At 37.4% G+C, this 21,825-nt stretch overlaps 1 protein-coding gene and 1 long non-coding RNA gene across 2 annotated transcripts in view; one reads left to right on the forward strand and one right to left on the reverse strand.

The window, feature by feature from the left end:
• The window catches only part of LOC149236320 (uncharacterized), a 279,299-nt gene that overhangs the window by 10,693 nt on the left and 246,781 nt on the right, over positions 1-21,825 (reverse strand). Inside the window, exons 3-4 of the long non-coding RNA XR_016246216.1 lie at positions 19,832-19,922; positions 19,520-19,610 (exon numbers count right to left, since the gene is read on the reverse strand). This is a non-coding gene — a long non-coding RNA (uncharacterized LOC149236320). The remainder of the gene's footprint in view (positions 1-19,519; positions 19,611-19,831; positions 19,923-21,825) is intronic.
• Positions 9,711-21,825, forward strand: part of LOC149236321 (nucleoside hydrolase 3-like) — a 258,179-nt gene continuing 246,064 nt past the window's right edge. The window contains 2 exon segments of the mRNA XM_089368840.1: positions 9,711-10,160; positions 19,824-20,218. Of these exon segments, the coding sequence (XP_089224966.1) occupies positions 20,042-20,218 (177 nt within the window). The 5' untranslated portion in view covers positions 9,711-10,160; positions 19,824-20,041.

The following is a 21,825-nucleotide window of genomic DNA, read 5'->3' on the forward strand; positions in this document are numbered from 1 at the left end:
TGTATGGTTGCTACAAATTTGTCTTCCTCCTCTACTCTGCTCCAATATGCCAATCATTTAATCTAGTCAACTATGTAATAATAATAAAATGAAAATAATGGAGCTCCCCCCTTTCCTGGCAACCAAATATATAACATGTCATGATAGTCATCTAGGGTTAGCATAAGGGTTTTTTCTCTCCTCAACTCTTGATTAGGATTAGGTTTTGGACCCTCTAGAATCCTCCTAAAGTTCCATAGGTGACTAACTCCACATGTGTGAGTAATGGGAGCTAACATAGCATCCACATGGTGCCATGGTGGTCAACAACATAAATCAACTTGCAAGCGGCATAACTTCCTCATTCAATCTCTGATTGAGGTGATTTTTGCATTGTTGGAAGCTCTCAAAGTGAAAAACATGTGAAGAGGTCGAAAACTCCATTTATAAAGTTTTTGGCCTTAAAATAAACCATTTATTTCCTCAAAAAGGGTTTACAAATATTAAAATTGGCTCCACAGGCCTTGGGCTTTAACTTTTCCACCCAAGAAATACTAAAATAAATGATAAGTTATATAGTTATGAATTTCAATTTAACATTAAATGGCATGGTTAATTGGGGAACAAATGGTTTCATCTATTTTGTTGGTAGGTATACCATTTCTCATGATGAATATAGAATGTTTTTTTGAAGAAGTTGAATGCTATCCTACTTATTGTAAGGAACAAGAAGGGGAGGAAAATTAAAAATGATGTTTCAATTGTTGCTTTTGAATAAATTATGTGATGGGCATTGTTGGTTCATTTATTTCAAGGCATTTAATGGAGGGGAAGTGTTGAGCATTCAAGTTGATGCATCAATATTGCTTGTAGTTAACATTTTGAGTAGGTTGCTTCCAAATTTCTCTATTTTGTTGGGATACAACATTTAGCATCTTAAGGACGGAACCTTCATGTTAATGCATTCAATACAATGATCAAATAAATTGACATGATTCCTCTTTTAGTGCAACTAAATCAATTCTTTTGGTTGGTTAGTTATTTGGTAGCATTTGACATTTTGGTGGTGCATTTTTTAATTGATGTCGAGATGAAGGTGAAAGGATTTTTCATGAGGGGTCATTTTGCTACCTACTTTGGAGCAACATTTAATAACTTGGATAGTGATATTCAAATATGTTTTGGAGATTTGTTTATACATTGAAGGTTATAAGCCTTAATGGTTGTGCCTAATGTTGAGAAAGTTTTTTTATTACTTAACTATAGTGTAAGGTTTTTTTTCTCAATCTGAAAAGAAAATTAGGGAATGCATTTCTATAAATGCCAAGCTTGTGGTTTCCACAACACTCCGGACAACCTATATAGGAGGCATTTAGAACCAACATTGAATGTTGTGATTTAAGGCTTGTGAGTCTTCTTTGTATTAAGATTTAGACCACAATTGTACTCATTATTCTCAAAGTTTGTGGAATATTAACAAATCCTAGAGTTTCTCCCTCGTGAGGATTCTTTGATCTTTTGTGCATTTTTATAAGGTTATTCATTTATCAATGTTCATGTATTCAATTTAGTTCATGACCATAATTTAAGTGTAGTATTTGTAATCCTCTTATAGCATCTTCGTAATGACAATTCAGAGTATTTTGCATGGGAGGGTTTCCTAGTTAAAATGGAATCTCACATACTATGTTTTAATTTTCATTGTGATTTTTTCCTTATTTATTTCACTTGTAGAATTTTATTAGTCATGACAACAATAAAAAAAACTTGAAGTGAGGATTAGTTTTTCTTTAAAGTTTTCAAGGTTTAAAATTTGTCTTTAATACATTTCATTTTAAGTGCCATTGGTAAATCTTCATTCTCCCACTAAACATGGATCAAGTTACCACGTGTTATAAGGCATTTTACATTGGAAAACATTTTTTATTTGATTTCAAATCACCCATTCCCAATCCATATCTCAACATGTAGGATTGTGTATGAGTTACAACTTTCCTCTCCTTTTGGAAAATGCATTAAAGTGTATCTTTGATGGTTTTATTAGGTTTACTTTCGTCTTCAAAAGTTATAGGATGAGGCATGTACCCATATAAAAAACAAATCATATTTTCTTCTTCAAGATTTTAAAAATTTATTTAGATTGAATATTTAAATCTTATTGCAACATTAAAATAATGTTTATGGCTTAAAACAATTTATTTTAAAGTTAAATTTTGTCTTAAAAGTTGGACTTGGAAGATCCTCACTTGAATAGTAGATGTAGATATTGATCAAGTTCTCGTACATATTTTAAGGTATTGTACATTAGAAAACCTATTTGATTTGATTCTAAATTTCTTATTCTTATTCTTTATCTTAACTTGTAGCATTGCATATGAGTTACAATTTTGTTTTTTTGGAAATACATTATAATTTTGATGGTTTTATTTGGTTTACCTTCACCTTTTAAAATTTATTGGAAAAATCATAATATTTATATCAAAACTAAATAATATTTACTTACTAAAAATATTAAAAACGTATTTAGATTACATATTTAAACCTTAATGATATTAATTAAAAAAACATGTATTTATATAATAAAAAAATTAAATATTTACTTATAAAAAATGTTAAAAATATATTTAAATTTTATTACAACATTAGCATAATTTTTTCCTTCTTATATGTTGATCGCATAATTTATTTTCCCACTTAAATTTTAGAGGGAGCATAATCAATTTTTATATATAGATTCACTATAACTATTATTCTAATAAATAAAATTAAACAATATCCCACTCAAATTTTGAAGAAATATAATAATTTTTATTTTTTTAATGGAGATTCACTTTAACTATTATACTAATAAATAAAATTAAACAATATTATAAATGATGATGATGATGGTTAACGTCCGCTGAGACCAAATAATGATCTATCGGACCTAAAAAGACAAATTATTTATTTTGATTTAAGATTTTATTCCTATGCTCAAAAAGCTTGGAGAGAAGCCTCCCGAGTTCACTATAATTTTGGCATTGTAAAAGGCTAGGAAGGTCAGTATTGTAACAAAGGTTGTGAAATTGAGATCTAATGTGGTTGTATGCAGGGCACTCTAAGAGGAAGTGGTTTTGATCGTCGATGCTCCTATTCTCACAAATATGGCAGATCCTTTCCATCCATGGCGTTTTAGGAACTGCCCAACGGCCTGTTTCACTATGGAGCTCATGAGAATTCGTTCTAATCTTTGCTATATTAATTTTCTTCTTTGGGCTAGTTAAAATAGAGAGATACTTTTGATCTTCAAGGATGGGGTTAATGACCTTCTTTAATGTTATTTATGTTTTGCAAAGCATCATTCTCATTGATCTCCCAATAGTTTAACCAGGCCCTTGTGTCTTTATGCCATCCTCGGTTAAGCCTTAGGTGGTTTTGGCTGGAATTTAAAGCTAGCTTAGGAAGTCTATGATTGTCTATGTTATTGAGCTTGTGCTTGTACAACAGAAACCTGAGCATAGCTAGGCTCTCAATAGGAGAAATACCTGCTTCTATAAGGAGAATAGGATAGGGTGTATTACTTTTAATTTTCAGGTTATAAGTTATAAAACGCTTCTGGATTTGCTCAATCTTTCTCCATGATTCTCTGGAGATGCTGCAGCCCCAAACTTCACAGCCATATAAGATAACAGGAGTGACTAAAGTTTCAAAGAGGAACTTCTTTTTATCCCACATTACGAGGTTTGCTGTTTTACAATTATTTTCAAGACCAAAATAAGCTTTCCATCCCCCATTGATCCTTTTCTCAATGCTATGGTTCCAATTGAGCTTGTGATGGATATCAATTCCTAGGTACTTGTAAGAATACACTTCCTCCAAGTTATTATTGTCATACATAAAATTAGCGCAAGTGTCCTTCTTGGATTTGATAATCATAACTTTTGTTTTGTCAGTGTTAACAGTCATACTCATGGTAGAGCATAAATCCTTAAGAAGCTTGAGTTGCTTATCAAGATCAGAAGGGCACCTTGCCAAAAGAACAATATCGTCAGCATAGAGAAGAAGGATAACGACTATCCCAGCTAAGATTGTGCCACCACATCCTGCTTCTTCTAAATAACCTTCGAGCTTATCGATGTAAATGCCAAATAGGGTAGGGGAGAGGGGGCAACCTTGTTTAACTCCGATGTTACACTTAATATCTTTTGACCACCCCTCATTGTTCTTTAGCTTGGCAATTACATTCTCGTATAGCCTTATAGCAGCAGCCCTCAACTCAAGAGGAACCTTGAGCTCTTCTAACCTATTCCAAAGGTTGTATCTAGGAACCGTATCGAAAGCCTTTCTAAAGTCTACAAAGCAGCAAAATAAATTGGATTTATCATTACGACATTCCTCCGCAATGATCCTAAGCGTAACAAGGTGGTCTGTTGTTGAGTGATGTCTTCTGAAACCTGCTTGGCCTTTAGCCCGCTTACCTTCACTTTCAAGCCATATGCTTAACCTTTTTTCCAGAATACTACCATACAACTTGGCTAAGAGAGGGCTGATCATAATTGTCCGATAATTAGAGGGGTTATTTGTATCTCCACTTTTAAAAATAGGGATAATGAGGCTCTCAGTCCAAGGTTTAGGGAACCCTTGCTTAACAACTTGATTGAAAAGCTTGTGGATGTGGGGGATGAGGACATGGCCTCCAATTTTTAAGATTTCTGCCTGGTAACCTTCAATGTCCTTAGATTTCCCATTCGCGAGGCGATTAACCCCAAACTTAATGTCTTCTAAAGAGAAGACTTCTTTCGTTGTGAGCAGGGTTTCCAAATTATCCATGACATTAGGAGATTCATAAAGCTTTTTAAGATAAGAATTCCAATCGTGAAGAGTAATTTTATTATTATCCTTAGTCTTCCTAGTCAGAATCTGCCTCCAAAATTTCTTAGGAGCTACCTTAGAGAGGTGTAAGAGATTCTCCTGTCTTTGACGAATGTACTGCCTCTTTTTCCTTTTAATTAGGGCTTTGTATATTCTTATCTTGTCCATTTTAAGAGAATCATCAACAGCTTCCTTAATTGCTCTCCTCGCATTTTTACAATCTTTGTCATACCAGTAATTGTTTTGCTATTTCTTTTATTATTTGAGACTTCAATTGAGAACTTTTTAATATAATATGAGAGGGTTGTAGTAAAATTATGATATAGGTCTTCTATGTTGTCTATACTAGATAAAGGAGGCAAATTAGTTTTTAATTCATTTAGAAAGAGATCCTTTTTATTTTTATCAAATATTAAGTTCTTTTGGTTGTAAGTATTATTTTCTATGGGAACTCTATGCATGACAAAATTGAGGGTTATAAGTAAAGGCCTATGATCGGAGTTAGGCTCGTGGTCGTTTAAGATGTCAAAGTTTATCATTTCGTTATATAATGGAAGATCGGAAATAACGTAGTCTACCACGCTGCTACCAAGTCCATGGATGCAGGTCATCTTGCTGGAATTGGGCCACTTTTTTAGACCGTTGCAAATTATGAGATCCTGAGCACTACAGAGCTTGACTAGCTCTAACCCAAACAAATTTTCCCCGAGGTCTTCAGAGCTCCTTTTGTACCTACTAGCCAGGGTAGGGTCTTCGTCTAACCAAAGAGGATTAGGGTTGGAACGATTGCTTAAAATAATAGCTTGGTTGTTTGAAGTTCGAGCATTGAAGTCACCTATTAAAAGGATATTACCATCATTCCTTAGGCTAGAAATATCATTCTCTAAACTATTGTAAGGGTTAGTTTTATCTAGATTCTTCTTCTTATAGAAGTTAGAATTAATGGGGGGGAAATAACATATTGCTATGTAGGACTTTTTATTATTAATGTCTCTGATCTCTATCCAACTAAATTGGTTGTAAGGGTCGTTTTTATAAATCCTAACATAGGGGGAGATGTTCTTCTTAATGTAACAAGCTATTCTCCCAATGCCTCTACGGGAGGATCGCTTGTTCCATGTAGACCATAGCGTAAAGCCATCTATGTTAGGGACCTTAGATTCTTCGTGCTCCCAAGTTTCAACAAGCAAAATAATATCAACATCATTTGAAATCCAACTTAGCTTGGGGCCTTTGTTCCATGGGAAGCCCCGACAGTTCCAAGAAAGGATCCGGAGCATGTTTAATTGCTATTGATTACTATCTTTTTGGTTTTTGTCTCGAATAAAGGCTTTTCTATTTCTGATTATTGCCCATTTTCCTTCCTTTCTAGCTTCTTTTACCTTTTGAACCTCCTTTCTTAATTCTGCTTGATCTTCTGGAATGAGATCTTCATTTATGAATATTCTCGTTCCTTTTAGACTTGAGGTTTTACTAAGTATGTTGTGCTTATGATCAGTAGAGCTCACCTTTATGCGGATTAATCTTCCTTTATTCTCGGTTAATTTCCCCAACCTTGTTGCTTCTGTGAGTCACATTGTTTCAATTTGTAATCTATTATGTAATTCTGTCTGGTCTAAGGCTAAAGTATCCTCATCTTCTTCCTCTTTTAAACCGAAGATTATAAGGTTTAAGGTCCTTTTGTTACGTTCGTGGTCTAATTCTATTAATTTTTTCATTTCGTCTTTAATTGGTTTAATATCTAACTTATCTACCACACTATTTAAGGTGAGGCGGCTATTAACTTTTTCTTCTAATTCTTTAATCATGTCTTTCATTTTAAGACCCTCTAAGGTATCAACGTCTCCTTGCTGGGATGGTTGGTTAGTATCTTGGTTTTGTTTTTCTATAACATGCAATCTAGTCTCCATTGCCTCCATTTTATTCTCCAGTAGTTCTATTTTATTTTCTATTTGTTTTTGGATCGTGTTTTCAAGAGATGCAAATTTATTTTCTAGCACGTCTTCTAAATCTTTTTGTAACTTGGCTTCTCTTTCTTCTCTACGTTTCTCTAAAGACTCTATATACTCATAGAGGCCTTGTAGAGTAACTGTGCTAGGTCTGCCCTTGGTAATCTTTGGTAACTGTGGTGAAATATTCATACTTGAAATTATATGAGCAAATATGTATTAGAAAAGAAAAAGATAAGGAATGTGTGCACCTGATATCCAAACCTGATGTGCGAGCCAAGATCTCCAAGCTTTGGATTTATGTATGCGAGCTTTAAAACCGAGATCACCAAATGCGTTTATAAATGCGAGCCCTAGAACCAAGATCACCGAGAGCTCAAATTATATATGCGAACCAAGATCACCGAATGCGAGGGTTTATATATATTTCAAAAACCAGAGCCTTAAAACCGGAACGAGGGTACCGAGCTTCGGATTTATATATGCCAAAATCATCGGATACGAGGATTTAAGAGAATCGTTCAATATATATCCGCACTGATTATACAACCGAACCCGTTCAGAAGAGAAAAGATCCGAAGAGAAAACGTTCAATATATAACCGCACCGAGCTGTTTATATATGCGAGAGTTCACACTGTTTATATATGCGAGAGACCATTTATATATGAAGACTGCACTGTTTATATGCGAGAGACCATTTATAATATATGCGAGACGTTCACTATATAACCGCACCGTTCAATATATGCGAGAGACCATTTAATATAACCGCACCGTTCAATATATGCGAGAGACCATTCAATATATAACCGCACCGTTCAATATAACCGAACTGTTTAATATATAACCGCACCACAGATAAGACCGCACCACCGAGCTGTTCAATATATGCGAGAGACCATTTAATATAACCGCACCGTTCAATATATGCGAGATACCATTCAATATATAACCGCACCGTTCAATATCTGCGAGACTGTTTTATATAACCGAGAGACTGTTTTATATATGCGAGACTGTTATATATAACCTCTCCGAGCTACTGTTTAATATATAACCGCACCACAGATAAGACCGCACCACCCTCAATTAATAAAATAACATCCTCAATTAATAATTTTAATAATTTATACTAAAATAAAATTATTTTCCCACTTAAATTTAAAAATCAAAAAATCAAAACTAAATAATATTTACTTACTAAAAATATTAAAAATATATTTAGATTACATATTTATTAATTAAAAAAACATGTATTTATATAAAAAATAATTAAATATTTACTTATAAAAAATGTTTAAAATATATTTAAATTATATATGTAAATTTTATTACAACATTAACATAATTTTTTTCTCCTCTTATGTTCATCCCATAATTTAATTTTTTTCTCCTCTTATGTTCATCCCATAATTTATTTTCCCATAATCAATTTTACTTTTTTTATATAGATTCATTTTAACTATTATACTAATAAATAAAATTAAACAATATCCCACTCAAATTTTAAAGAAATATAATAATTTTTATTTTTTAAATGGAGATTCACTTTAACTATTATACTGATAAATAAAATTAAACAATATTACAAATAACATCCTCAATTAATAATATTAATAATCTATACTAAAATAAAATTATTTTCCCACTTAAATTTAACATAGCATAATTAAATTTTAATATTCATATAGATTCATCTAAACTATTATACTAATAAATAAAATTAAACAATATATAGAAAAATATTCTAGAATAACATCCCCCAAATATACTTCATTAACGGTTTTAATAATTTATGCTGAAATAGGTGGAGCTTCCGGATATAATATTTGATTGATACTTTAACGAACCTGTGCGAGTGGGCTCCTAAGAAACGTTTTAAAACTCCATTAACGAAAGAATAAACATTTTTTAAACAGAAATCGGCAGAAGTTAGAATGGGATGCTCCGTAATGAAAAATGTGCTACACATGATTCTATATTCCAACAGATAACGTTTTCTAAAACATAAACTGACAGAATGGGATGCTCCATAATTCAGCCAAGTGGTTCTAAACTCTGACTTTCCATTTTCATTCTTGCAAGTAATTGATGGTTATAATGCACTTGGACTCCCTGTTTAAAATGTGTTGTGCTGGATTCGGTTTGAAACATGCTCTGCAGAGATACGTGTCTTGAATTTAGACAATACAATAAAGTATTGATTGTAAACAATAAGACAAATTCCTCACTGTTTTTTTAATAATCAATTCACAATGAGATACCATGAGATATTTATTATTTATTAGGATTATGTGAAGGTTGGTCTGGTTTGGACATATTTATTATTATGATTATGTGAAAGTTGGTCTAATTTGGACATGTCTGGTTTTTAGTTTTTCCAATTTATTTTCTATTTTTAATCTTTTCATAATATTTAATTTAAAACATGATAGAGATTTTTACAAAAGTCAAATAATCTATATACATATATAAATTTATCTCAACCTAATTTTCCAATTTAATATGAATTGAAATGGAATATTTTAAATTACACACAAGTCAACTAATCTATAATTCACATATAAATCTATCTCAACTTAATTTTCCAATTTCTGATATGAATTAAAAGATTTTTAATGACATTCACCTCACTAAAACGATCCAAGGGACCCAAATATCCAATCAACAAAACATCATACCTAATTCTCCAATTTCTGATATAAATTGAAAATTTTCTAATGACAATCATGAAACCAAAACAATCATAAACTGAAAAAAAAATTAATTACATTCATATAAAAACCCAAATATCCGATCAACAAAACATCAGCTTTCTCTTTAAAACCCAAAAATCCAATCAACAAAACATCATATAATCAAGTCTCTCTATGTCCGCCCTCCTATGAACCAGGAGACCGCCCTCCTATGAACCGCTGAGTAAAGACTCTTAAAGTCAAAGATGCAAATTTATACAAATGGTTAGATGCATATAAAACGTGCGTATTGATGGGTCAAGACCTGCGTGTGAGCTGTGAAAATAAAATAGTTCTCCACCTAACTTTTTCATCTTACGCAATATGAGAACATGGGTGTGTGAGGGCAGTCATTGGCCACATCCCCGTGGAATCCCAACAAAAAGAAAATGGAGTGGAGAATCACAGATACCAAATGATTCGTTACGTGATTACGCACTTCCAATTGATTATTTACGTTACTACAGACTTCTTAATGAAGGCCCACATCTTCACTACTTAATTTGTGATCTAACAGAAAGGTCCCCTGTACCCAGGCTTGTCCTCTCAATTCTGACTGGCTATATTTCAGGCCTGCAGTATAGTGGAGCCTCGTACCCACTACATTACAGAAGACATCCTTACATCCAGGAGAAGAATGAAAGGTGTGTTGACGTCATAATCTCATTTCCATGTATCTCTGTTTAGTCATCTCCATTCTGGTTCAATGGCCAAATGTTTGATAAGTTATTAATTGTAATCTATGTTACATTCTGGATCTGGATCTTCATTCTTTCTCATAAATTCCATTCTTATGGATGTGTTGCTGTGGCTGTTCTGGCATTTTTATTATCAATTTTGTGTGGTTTAATGACTTGCTGAGAATCAGGCCCATGGGTAGTTCAATTGGCAATCGCCTTGTTATGAAGTATTATGTAAACTATGAGATTCAAGGTACAAATCCCCTGGGTCAAGACAAAAAACAGAGGAATTTCCAAATAATCAATGTCATTAACTAGCTTTATCTGTTTTGTTTTCTCTGTCATATATGTGAGCATGTCTTTTGCTGGCAAAAGAAGTTTTTTTTAATCCATCAGTGTGGCAAACTTTAGTCTGTGGTTGATTTGTTCAGGCTTGTGGGATCACGATTGAAGTAATCTTTCTCCAGTGTCATCCACAAAGAGAAGCCCTCATTACAAAAGGAATGATGGAACATTCTAATCTCTTTGTGATCAATTCAAAGAGAAAATATGCCATCTGTTGCAGCTTCTCTCAGAGCTCACCCTCTGTCTCACTTTAATGCAGCATATGATTTTCTCTTCTATGCTTCAATGTTAATTTTCCCTACGACAATAATTCCCCGTTTTGTCAATAGAAGTCATAGCAAGGTTCAACTAAACATTTTGTTGATGAAAGGTCATTCCATAATATAACTTGCTAGTATGTACCAAATTTTTATCAAAACCGAAACGAGGACCAGAACTAGACAAGGGGCAATTTGGGACTGGCTAGACAATTGGGTTAAAATAATGGACTAAAATATATATAAAATATGCAAATTTTAATAATAAAATAATATATTCATGTATCTAAACCATTAGACACCAAATATGCATAGTTTGTTCATATATATAGTATGTAAGAGTGAATATAGCAAATAATTGACTAAAATATACATAAAATGTGTAAATCTTAATAATAAAAGAATATATTCATGTATCTAAACCATTAAACACCAAATATGCATAGTTTGTTCATGTATATAGTATGTAAGAGTGAATATAGAAAAATGACATTGAATGCTATACACATATGAAACAAAAGCATCAAAACTCTAAATGGCCTATTGTAATGTCCCAAATGGGAATTTGAACAGTAGATACCAGAAATAAACTTGAACAACAAAATAAATGTAAATAGACATACAAGCAGCGAATAATACACAAATAGATGCCAATAAAATCACTGAGCCATTTTATTAATCCACTGAAAAGAGTACATCAACATGAAGGAATAGTGGAACCTGAGCTTGCTAAGCAAGCGGAGCAAACCCAAAAAAAGATCTCTGACCCAACTGATGAATGGCTCTGGCAATGATGTAGATGGCTTGGTGAGAAGACTGTTGCGAACTACTCTCTCCAAACTCCACTGAAGCACTGTGAGATTTTTGAGTGAAATCTCCTCAAGAGTATTGGGTTTTCGTCCAACACCCACTAGCACACCTGAGGGTTTCCGTCCTGGGGCTACCAATGAAGTAGAGAACCAGGTTCTCAACCTCTCATACAAGAAGTAATATCAAATCCAAGATGTCCTCTAATGGCCTCCTCCTCTTCTTTATAAATCTGATGGACCCCTTTAGAACCTCCTATTTTATTATTATTTTAATCATGGAGCACTTTTCCCTCTTTTATTTCAATTAAAATATTCCTTTTAATGTGGGAAAAGGGTAAATTGGCCACCATGCCTCCTTAGGTCATTGGAAATCACTTCTAATCATCCCATCTTGTAGATATTCTCGTTTCGGTTCCAACGAGCTATTATACTAAGATGTTCTGCCAAGTATTTCTCCCGAAATGCCACCTTAAGTGTAATTGTTTGAGTCAGACCCATTAATAACTCTGTTTTTTTGAAAGTTATTAGAATGCCACGAAACAGAAGGAAAATTGTGCAGATGATGGAATATACCAAGAGAATTCCATCGGACCTCATAAAAACTCCTCAAAACCCCTCAAAAAACCCCTGGGCTCGCTGAGGATGCCAACCTGCACCTATGACCTGTCTGCCCCCGATTTTGAAAGTCCATCCTATCCATGCCATAAGGAATGCTAGATAAAAGAACATTACAAATCCTCCTGCCCCAAGATTGCTTGCCCTCAAGAAATCTGTAATGTTCCAACCTTAAATAAACGATGATATGCAAAACAAAATCGATTTGTGACACAAAAATTTAAAACAGTCAGCAAATGCTCATTAAAACTCCAAAAGTGAGAACCAATAGAGCCATTTCATTAATGAAATGGAGTAAGTACAATAATATTTAGAAATGCACCTGGGCTTGCCTCAAGGGAAAGCTTGACAGGACCCAGGTGACAAAACAATAATCTTGAAGCTAGAAATGACTGCTCCTCTAATGCTCTACGCTATCCCCAGAAACTACTCCTAGCTGGAAAGGAATTGCAAGAAACCCCCTCTTCGGTGCTCAGAAAATGCTGAAACTTTATATCCGAGATCCTTGTCAAAAACATAGAAAAACTCAGAAAGGGTTTGGCCTATCTCCAAGCCAAAGTCAAACCCGTAAAATGGTGCAAATTCCCCAACTACTAGCAATTCGCCCTGTTATAAGAATGAGGATTTCATACCCAAATATCACCTAGAAAATTTTGAAATCTTAACCACAAACTCCTCTCACAAAACCCAGAAAAACCCAGAAATGGTTTGGCTAAATTTTGACCTTCCAAAATCGACCCCCAAAGGCCCTACGCCCTCCAAAACTGCTGAAGGACACTGTCTGCCAATACACCAACAAAATCTTCTTCAAACACTCTGGAAAAGTAGAAATCACTTCCACTAACGCTTTCCTTATCTCTCCCAACAAGGATCATCCTCAATTGCTGAGTCTCCACCTCCCATGTGAGCACAAAATGTTGCCTCTGCGCTGGCCCAAGAAGTGCGAAAGTCACACTGAATGGGAGCACTCTCCTCTAGCTCAAAAGCTCTCCAAAATGGTAGCAAAACTCCTATGTCTCCTCTCCAAAAATTCTCCTGACCAAAACTCCTCCATAAGATGCCACAAACAAACTCAGCCTCCCTCCATTACATCCTCCAGAAATACGCACCACCTAGAGATGGATGCCACTGCTAGAAACCTGTTAAGTTTAGGTATGTTCTATGCTTAGAGCAATTTATTTCAATTTTCATAGTTAGCTCAATATCTTTTCCAAATTAACAATAACATCAGCATTAAAGTAAATTGCATATAGAACATAAACATAAATTGCAGAAGACAAGCCAAGACAAGAGGACACAAGATGTGGCACTAGCTAGGGACAAACCCCAATGTGGGGAAACCCTTGATCAATTCTTCTTATATGATCTTCAATAGTTTAGCAGAGAGAGAGAGATAGTACATTTACAACAGAAGTCAACACTTTGACTTTCTAGATAAGAGAATAGATCATCTCTACATGAGATCAGTTGAAGACATGCTGCTTCAACTGATTCTCCAAGGTGACTCCTTCACCTATCATTGTGCTACATCTCGTCCATGTGTTGCACCTCACCGTGCTGCACCATGCTGCACTCATCATCACAGTGTTGGACCTAATGACCATGTTATGCACTTCATGTTGTTGCTCCTGTCACTGTGCTTCTCCAATCACTGGGCCGTTCTCATCACGGATCTGCACTCTATGTTGCACTCATCATCACTGCATTCAATCATGTAGCTGCATCATACATAACGTTGCACCCTTTTTATATTATGTTGCATTTCTACTCATCATTGTATGCTGATAGCACTATGTTGTACTAGCTGTTGTCCCATAATATGTCTAGCTACACCAACATGCCCAAATAGTCCAACTAGACCATGCTGTCATTTGTTTGCACAACTGTTTGCTGCACACCTAATTAGGGCACTTGCAGTGGCAGTTTCATCCCACAGTCAACAAACTAACCCTTTAAGGGTTGCAGCATACCCTCATAGGTCTCCTCCTCACCCATGCTTCTTTCTTAGGGTGTTGTCCACCCTTGGCAACCATCACACAGCCTCTAGTTGTGTGCTATGGCTTGTGGCCTAGCACAACAGATTGTTGTAGCAACAAACCTCCGAAAATGTGCCAAAATAAATTCCAAACAGAAACGTGTTTGACCCTTAGGAACTTGGCCTAATAGTCAGGCTTCTCGGCCCTCTTCACAACAAACTCGGATCTTGATTATATCACTGCTCCAGCCCTAAGACTATCCGCACTTATCTCAACCACTCGGCCTCCTATAGCAGACTTCGGATCCCTGTTTTCCCACGTTGTCCAGAGTCTAGGTTGCTGCGGCTAGGGTATATCCATATCACCCTTAGGTAGGGCAGCGTAGGGCCTCCTCTAGTTGTTGGTTAGGGCCTTCCCTTTGTTGCGGATTAGGGCTCCCTTTAGCTGCGGATTAGGGCTCTTCTAGCTGCGGATTAGGGCTCCTTCTAGCTGTGGATTAGGGCTCCCTTTAGCTGTGGATTAGGGCTCTTCTAGCTGCGAATTAGGGCCTCTTAGATCTGCGGCCAGATCTCCTACAAGTCTGTGGCTAGGGCTCTCCTAGATGACCCTTCTTTAGGGCTGCGTAGAAGGCATCTCCTCTAGACCTCCTCTTCCACCAAAAACCCAAAACAAGTGGAGAGTGAGATCACAAGAGATGAGTGTTAAATGACTTGAAGTCCTCCTTTATTTATATTAAAACGTTGAGCAAAAGTGGGGTTTATTTGGTTGTTGGCCGACCTTGACGAATTGTCCCATAACACTAATAAATTCATATCTCCATGAATACTTATTGGAATCGGATGACCTTTAGATCAATCCTACACCTCTCGATGAGAGGGATCCAAGAAAAATATCAGCTTCCATAAATAAGATGACCCACATGGAGTTTGTCCTTAGTTGCCAATTTTAACAAAACCACAATGAAATCCTCCTATGGAAGAATGAAGATAAACCTCTCTAGGGTGGCACTCGAAGTCCCCCGAAGAAAGGGTGAGCTCTTCGCTTGAAGAACTCTTGCTAAACGCAAGTGACTCAGCTAAGCAACTTGAGAAACCAAAGAGAAATTCGATATTCCAAAGATCATGAAACGAGGAGAGCTGCCTACCTTATAAAGATTTCATGGAGCACATTTCCCTCCAATTTTTCCCTCCATCGTGGGCTGTCACTTAACCATTGACTTTTCCCCTCCAAGCAATTCGAACTAGGGAGTGCGTATTCTCTAGTGTGGGTGGCCCCCACGTAGAACTTAACCACAACAAAATAACTTCTCCTAATAAAATCGAATGGGCCCCACTATCTCCAAAATTGGCCCCAAAATGCAATAATTAGTCTTGTTCCAAATTAATTTAGGAAGGGACATGACAGTCCTTCGCTCCCAAATGTTGCTTGTCCCCAAGCAACTTAAGTGTTGGATGCTCAAGTATGTACTCGCCCTCCCAAGTAGCATACTCATCTAGCAAGCTCCTCCAATGCACCAAAAATTGCTTGTCCTCAAGCAGTGCCTGAACAAGCGCCCTCTCTTATGGTCGATCCCCATTGTTGCTGCAAAATTCACCAGAGTCCCAAATATTCCATTGGATCGTCCCTGATCATTGTACTATCCTATAGTGAAGGAGTCCCTTGATACCAGGATCCCAAGCCAACCTAATCAATGTGGAGCACCCCTTGCTCCACTCATTATCTTGCTAGATAGAGCATCCTGACAATGTATAACTCCGTCCAACTCCTCATGAAGTTGCCCTATCGAATAGTCCACCCCATGCACTCTGATTGTGGGCCCCTAAAGATATAACTCAATCCCCATGCGAATGAAGCCTCTCTTACATGAGCTACTCTTGAAATCCTCTTGCCGGCCATCTTGCCATGCTGATGAAGTCTCCCACGCCATTAGTGAATCAGGGAAACCCTGTGGAAAATCTGGATCACCATCTCCTGTAGAGGCCAACTCATCCCTCTGGGTAGATGAACCGTTAAGTATTGTGATGCTAGTGCTCCTTGCCCAGCGTAGCAAGAAACTATCTTGTTGACCCCGTGACACTTTGGTCATCATTAATTGTCTAGCATGCTCATACCATAACTTCCTCTCGCATAACTCTCGGTCACAATGTATGCGATGATCAAGGTTAGGCCCAACCTGCCAAAGCGCATCAATAGTGCCAACGCCTATCGCCCCATGGCTGGCCCCAATCCTGAGCAACAATCTACCTCGCCCTATGGTGAGGGATTTGGTGACTCCCCATGTGTCTACCTGTGAATGAATCAGTTTGCTTGTTATTCTAACCAGGCTCACTGAGGAGTGGAGTATCCCATCAATCCACTGGATCCCTGGATCCCATAACCAAACTAGAGGTCCACAACCCAAAATACTCTTTGCCTACTGTTGGGACCCCTTTGTGCCCGATCTCTGTCTCCTGTAGGTATCCAATAGGTAGGCACCAAGCATCAAGAACCTATGCCGCAAATATCTAGTTGCTTTGTGTCTGCCAAATCACATAGCAAGATCTTCTATCCCAGCTCCTGATGATGTGCCCGGGTACTGCCGGAAGCCTAGGCATCATCTTACTGACGAGGACTACCGTCCTCCGCAATTCATGCTCACCTAACACCTTGAGTTGTCCAATTGAAAAAGCACCATGTAACTCCCTCTTGGTCACCTCTCCAAGTGTGAGCCTAGGGGTGGAACATATGCTACCTTGACAATCAACCATGCCATCCCTAAGCCTGTATTCGTCAACTCGTGCACCTACCAAGTGTCTCAACTAGAGAGTCTCCTCCCAGCTCATGACACGAGGTGTCTCATCCAACTTCCTAGGGTGAGCCTCCCAAGCCCTGTTGCCTGAATGGAGAGTGTCAAGGGGCAACAAACAAACACTCTGCAATTGTAAACAACACCAGAGGAGGATGTATATGATCAAGAGTCCGCTGGAATGCTCAACAGTAATTCTATGGGCGACCCCCTCTCTATCCTGGATTTGCTGATAACCCCCTCGAAGCCCCGTCTCCACCAAACATGGTGTCCCCAGATGTTCAACAGTTTCCTCATCGATCCTAGGTGGCTACATCCAATGGTACACGTAGTGCCCCTGTCCATAAGTCTCTTGGGAGGCAACGCTCCAAGCACTCGCTGCGCCGCATCATTTGCCACTACATACCACCCAGTATGGCCGCACTCCTCGACATGCCACTGTACAACGCAACCTGTCCCGGTACACCATTTGATACTCCCGACTACGACTATACCATCATGTATTGTCCTGTGTCCCACCTGTGTCACTACACCAGTCACTTCCCGCATGTACTCAATGCGATGTGAGGCATTCCCACTCCACAATGCAGTCCAACATACTATGAAACAACTCCATGCATCTATATGCCCATCTGCAGACCACTGCTCCATGCTAGATGCTCCTATCCATCCCTGGATGTGATGGCTTGAAGTTGTATCCATATGCGTCAGCCTGCACCCGGCTTGTATCATCGCCTCCACCATCACATCACTATACTTTCTGAGGAGGGGATCTCCCCTCCAAATGCTCCTTGAGAGACCCAAGAATTGAATCTCTAGGTACCAGTAACAATGCCACCACTGCTCTGCTCCTCCATGTCTTTCATGCCCCACACAAATGTGAAGAATCCCCAACTCCATACAAGGCATTGTCAGGTGGCCTATCAGTGCCACCTCCTCCGACAAACTCCCGCCAGAGTATGATGATCGTCGTGTGATCCCATGCACAACTGTCATACCAAGACAACCCAAGGAGTCTTCCCACAAATTGGTTGGTCGCTAGTACTGGCCAAAAATCCCCTATCGAATGTGTGTGCTCAACCACTAGGCCAACTACACCACCATGGTCGTAGTCAACCGGTATATTCGGGGAATGATAGGTAGTCCCACTTGGATCCCAATGCTAGTCTGGGCTTCCGGTATCCCCAATGCATGAAAGCTCCTGCTGAGCTTCATGTCGGTCCACTACCATCTCCATAGCCCACTGCACCGGGTACCAACTCAGAATCTCTCGCCATCCAACCCCAAGAGAGGGATTGAATATACAAACTCTCATACATAGGACAACCTATCGATTCGGTGAATGTTGCACTTTGCAGCGCTCATATTGCCTCATCTCATTGGCTTGGTCAACACAAAATATGTCGAAGTGGTTTTGCCTCTCTTCCTCCAAGGTGCAGAGGAAAACTACTGACGCTACAAGCCCCATCTACCTATATCTGAAGAGGGTTGCTTTGATGCTCTAAAGTGCACTCTAGTGGTACCATTAGGGAATCCAACTGTTCCCCAACGTGAGTCAGTTTGGACGTTGACTCGGCACAAACTACTCTCATGCCCTCCAGGTCCTCGTTTTGCTATAGAATGGCCTCTCATACTGTGGTGATCTTCTCTCTCAATGCTAGAAGGCCGGTCTGGAACTGATGAAATTGCCATGGGTATCTATCACCTGCAGACTCAATCATAGTTCTAGATACCTCAACAGTTATCGACATCTCATCCATGTGTGGCTCCTCCTCAACAGATGGCTCTATGTGTGTAGGCTTTAGCCTCTCCACCAAGGTGTCAATTGGGGCTATCAAAGAGGTTTTGAATAATGGTGACTCCTATGCCACACCAAGTAAATGGATGTGCTCTTCACCATCATGTGGGTTCGAATCCTCCAGAGGCTTCCCTGTGGCCACGTGTTGGGGACAGTATGGTTCACCCAGGGTTTATAGTGGTAGCTGTTGGAATCAACCTTGTGTCATGTGAATACATGACCAGCCCAGTTACAGATTCCTCTAGTCTAATATATATATATATATATATATATATATATATATATATATATATATATATATATATATATATTATCAACTATTTATACAATCCTATGACACAATTACATAAATATTATGGCTCAAAGAATTTTAAGGCATTAATGTTATAACATAATTGTCATTTATTTATACTTGAAAATACTTCATTTATATCAATGACAACAATACTTAAGGCAACTTTAGATCACAGCCCTAGCCAACATGGTAAATTTGGGGCATGAGGCCCCTATTGTTGTGACATAACCATCCTATCCCCTTGGGTTTCAACATCACGACATAGCTATGGCATCACACTGGACTCGCGAGTCCACTTACACTAGATTGTCTATTTTCCTGTTTTAATTCATTCCTACCATAAAAAAATCATCATTAATTTCATTATTCATACCAATAACAATAGATTATCTCGTCTCATTACCTTTAATGTTCAGAAGACATCACAATATAACTTTTCTTACCTGTGCAGACGCAGTTTAAAAGCTTAATTGTGATTGCTTCTGCTCCAGCGAGTCTGCGCACCTTCCAAAAATTGAACATGCAACTCGAAATCTTGCACAATGGAAAATAAAAATTCTGTAACCTACTGGAATTGGACTGTTTGTGTAATTAAGGACAAATCATCTTGCTGAATAATTCAACTCATTAACTGTCATCAGTGTGCATGCATGCAAGGAAACATTCTTAGCTAAAAGTGCTGTGGGTGAGTTATTTATGCAGCTTTTCCATTGAATTTAATCACTCTTTTATTTTATGTTAATGCAGGCACTTACATCTTGTATGTTGTATAAATTATTCACCGCCAAACTCCTGTCAGCCAAATATCCTAGGAAGCATATGTTCATCACGCACTAGCAGCTTTGACTGTCCAATGCAAATGGTAGAGATAGCTGATAAATCAGATTTGGAAGATCTTACAAGGTGAAAGTATATAAAAATTTTCTGGAAGGAATCTTGAAATAAGCACCGATAGAGAGGAGTGTATGGCGTCTGTCATTGCACTTTTAAATGCCATGTTTATTCTGGCTTCTTTGAGCCTTTATAAATGTGGCTTGCATGCATTGCCAAAGCAAATCCTTCTAGACACAGATATGGATACAGATGATCTGTTTGCAATTCTGTACCTACTAAAGCAGAATAGATCAGAGGTCGACTTAAAGGTTTGTTCCCTCTGCTCTTGTATATTGTAGTTCCTTTTTGCTGGGAAAAGTGTTTCAATCTCATGTTTATTAAGTGCGAAATTAATTAAGTATTCAGAAACTGTATATTTCTCTCCAAACAGCAGCGAATTTACTTCAAGAATATATATACCAGGATATTTAAAATGTTGAAGCCATATTATGAAATGAACAATGAGCTTAACAAACAAAAACATGATCATGTAGCCAATAAAGAAAATGAGGAAGAAGCAAGAATCAACAACATAATAAAAACAAATATCTGTTAAAATAGAAGATTCTTTACGTGACAATGAACTTACAGGAGTCAATTCCCCAAAGACTCAGCTTGTCTAAAACACAAGAGTAAGATCCCTACCTTTTCTTCCTAACGAAAACCTTGCAGGGTGTAATTCCCCATTTTTGATCCCTAGACCAGTAATGTAGATGTATACATGCTGAATGGATATAAGCCAGACAAATGTAATTTGTAACTGAACATTGAATTTTAATAAAATACATCATAGGCTATAGAAGAGGAAGGACAAAGAAAGGGAGGTGGGGCTATGATGCAACAAGAGAGGGAAGTCAAAGGGGGCTTGGGGGGCTCATTACCAATCCATATACGTGGGTAGCCCTAGGAGAAAAATTTTCTCCTACGATGCAGATTTCCAACTAGCCACCTCACATGATCCATAGATAGCAGCCTCAAATGTGTTATGCCCACTATTTGTGATCTAGGTGGATATTGGTGGCCACCCGCCAATTCCACTTGGACCCCCACCATTGTTTCTTTTAGTTTTTCAGTTTCCTTAATTGTAGCACAGTTTACTATTTTTAGCAGTTTTTTCGGGTCCTAAACTTCCAGAGCAGTTTTGAGGCCCTAAACGACGTTTTTTTGGCAATCTACTGCCAGCGACTAATAATAAGTCATTTTTTTCGTCGTAGTCCTTGGAGATATCTTTCCAACGGGGTATCATGTGCGTCAAATAGAGATAATATGACCAAGTCATGGCTTAGGGAAGTTGGCTGCCCAACTAACCCCAACAGGGCCCATAAACTCTTGGCGTTACATCTCCTCGGGTTAGGGTTTTGGTTGTTTAGGGTTTGCTCTTATTGTTCAATAATAAAAAGTCCCTTGAGTCTCATTGTAAGGCAGTTTAGAGGCATGTAGTCACCACATCTCTCCTCAGAGATAAGTTGCCATCACCCGAGCTAGTTTATTTTCATTTATGTTTGTAAGCATATTTCAGTGTTTTACATTAATGGAATGAAGTATTATTTCTGTTGCATCTATGTATTTATGGTTATCTCTGTAATTTTTTGCATTCTTGTTTAAATTCGGATCAGTTTGATCAGTGGGTTCATCTATTGTTATGTACATTAACCATTATTGCATACAAGTTCTTTTCATTTAATGTTTTTGGCATTCTAGTATGGATTTGTCATGTCCCCAATTAATAAGTTTGCTAAGGGAATTCCCAATTTTGGTGATTAATAAATATTTTTGGCATATAAACTTAGGAGAAGTGGGTTGTGGAGGATCAATTTAATTTTTGGAAATAAAAGAAGGCTACACTTAGGAAATAAGAAAAATTAAAGTGGTAATG

Source organism: Pinus tabuliformis, chromosome 8 (genome assembly GCF_031772625.1).
Source record: "Pinus tabuliformis cultivar Carrire ecotype Pingquan chromosome 8, CPIR1, whole genome shotgun sequence".
In the NCBI taxonomy this organism is placed as follows: Eukaryota; Viridiplantae; Streptophyta; class Pinopsida; order Pinales; family Pinaceae; genus Pinus; species Pinus tabuliformis.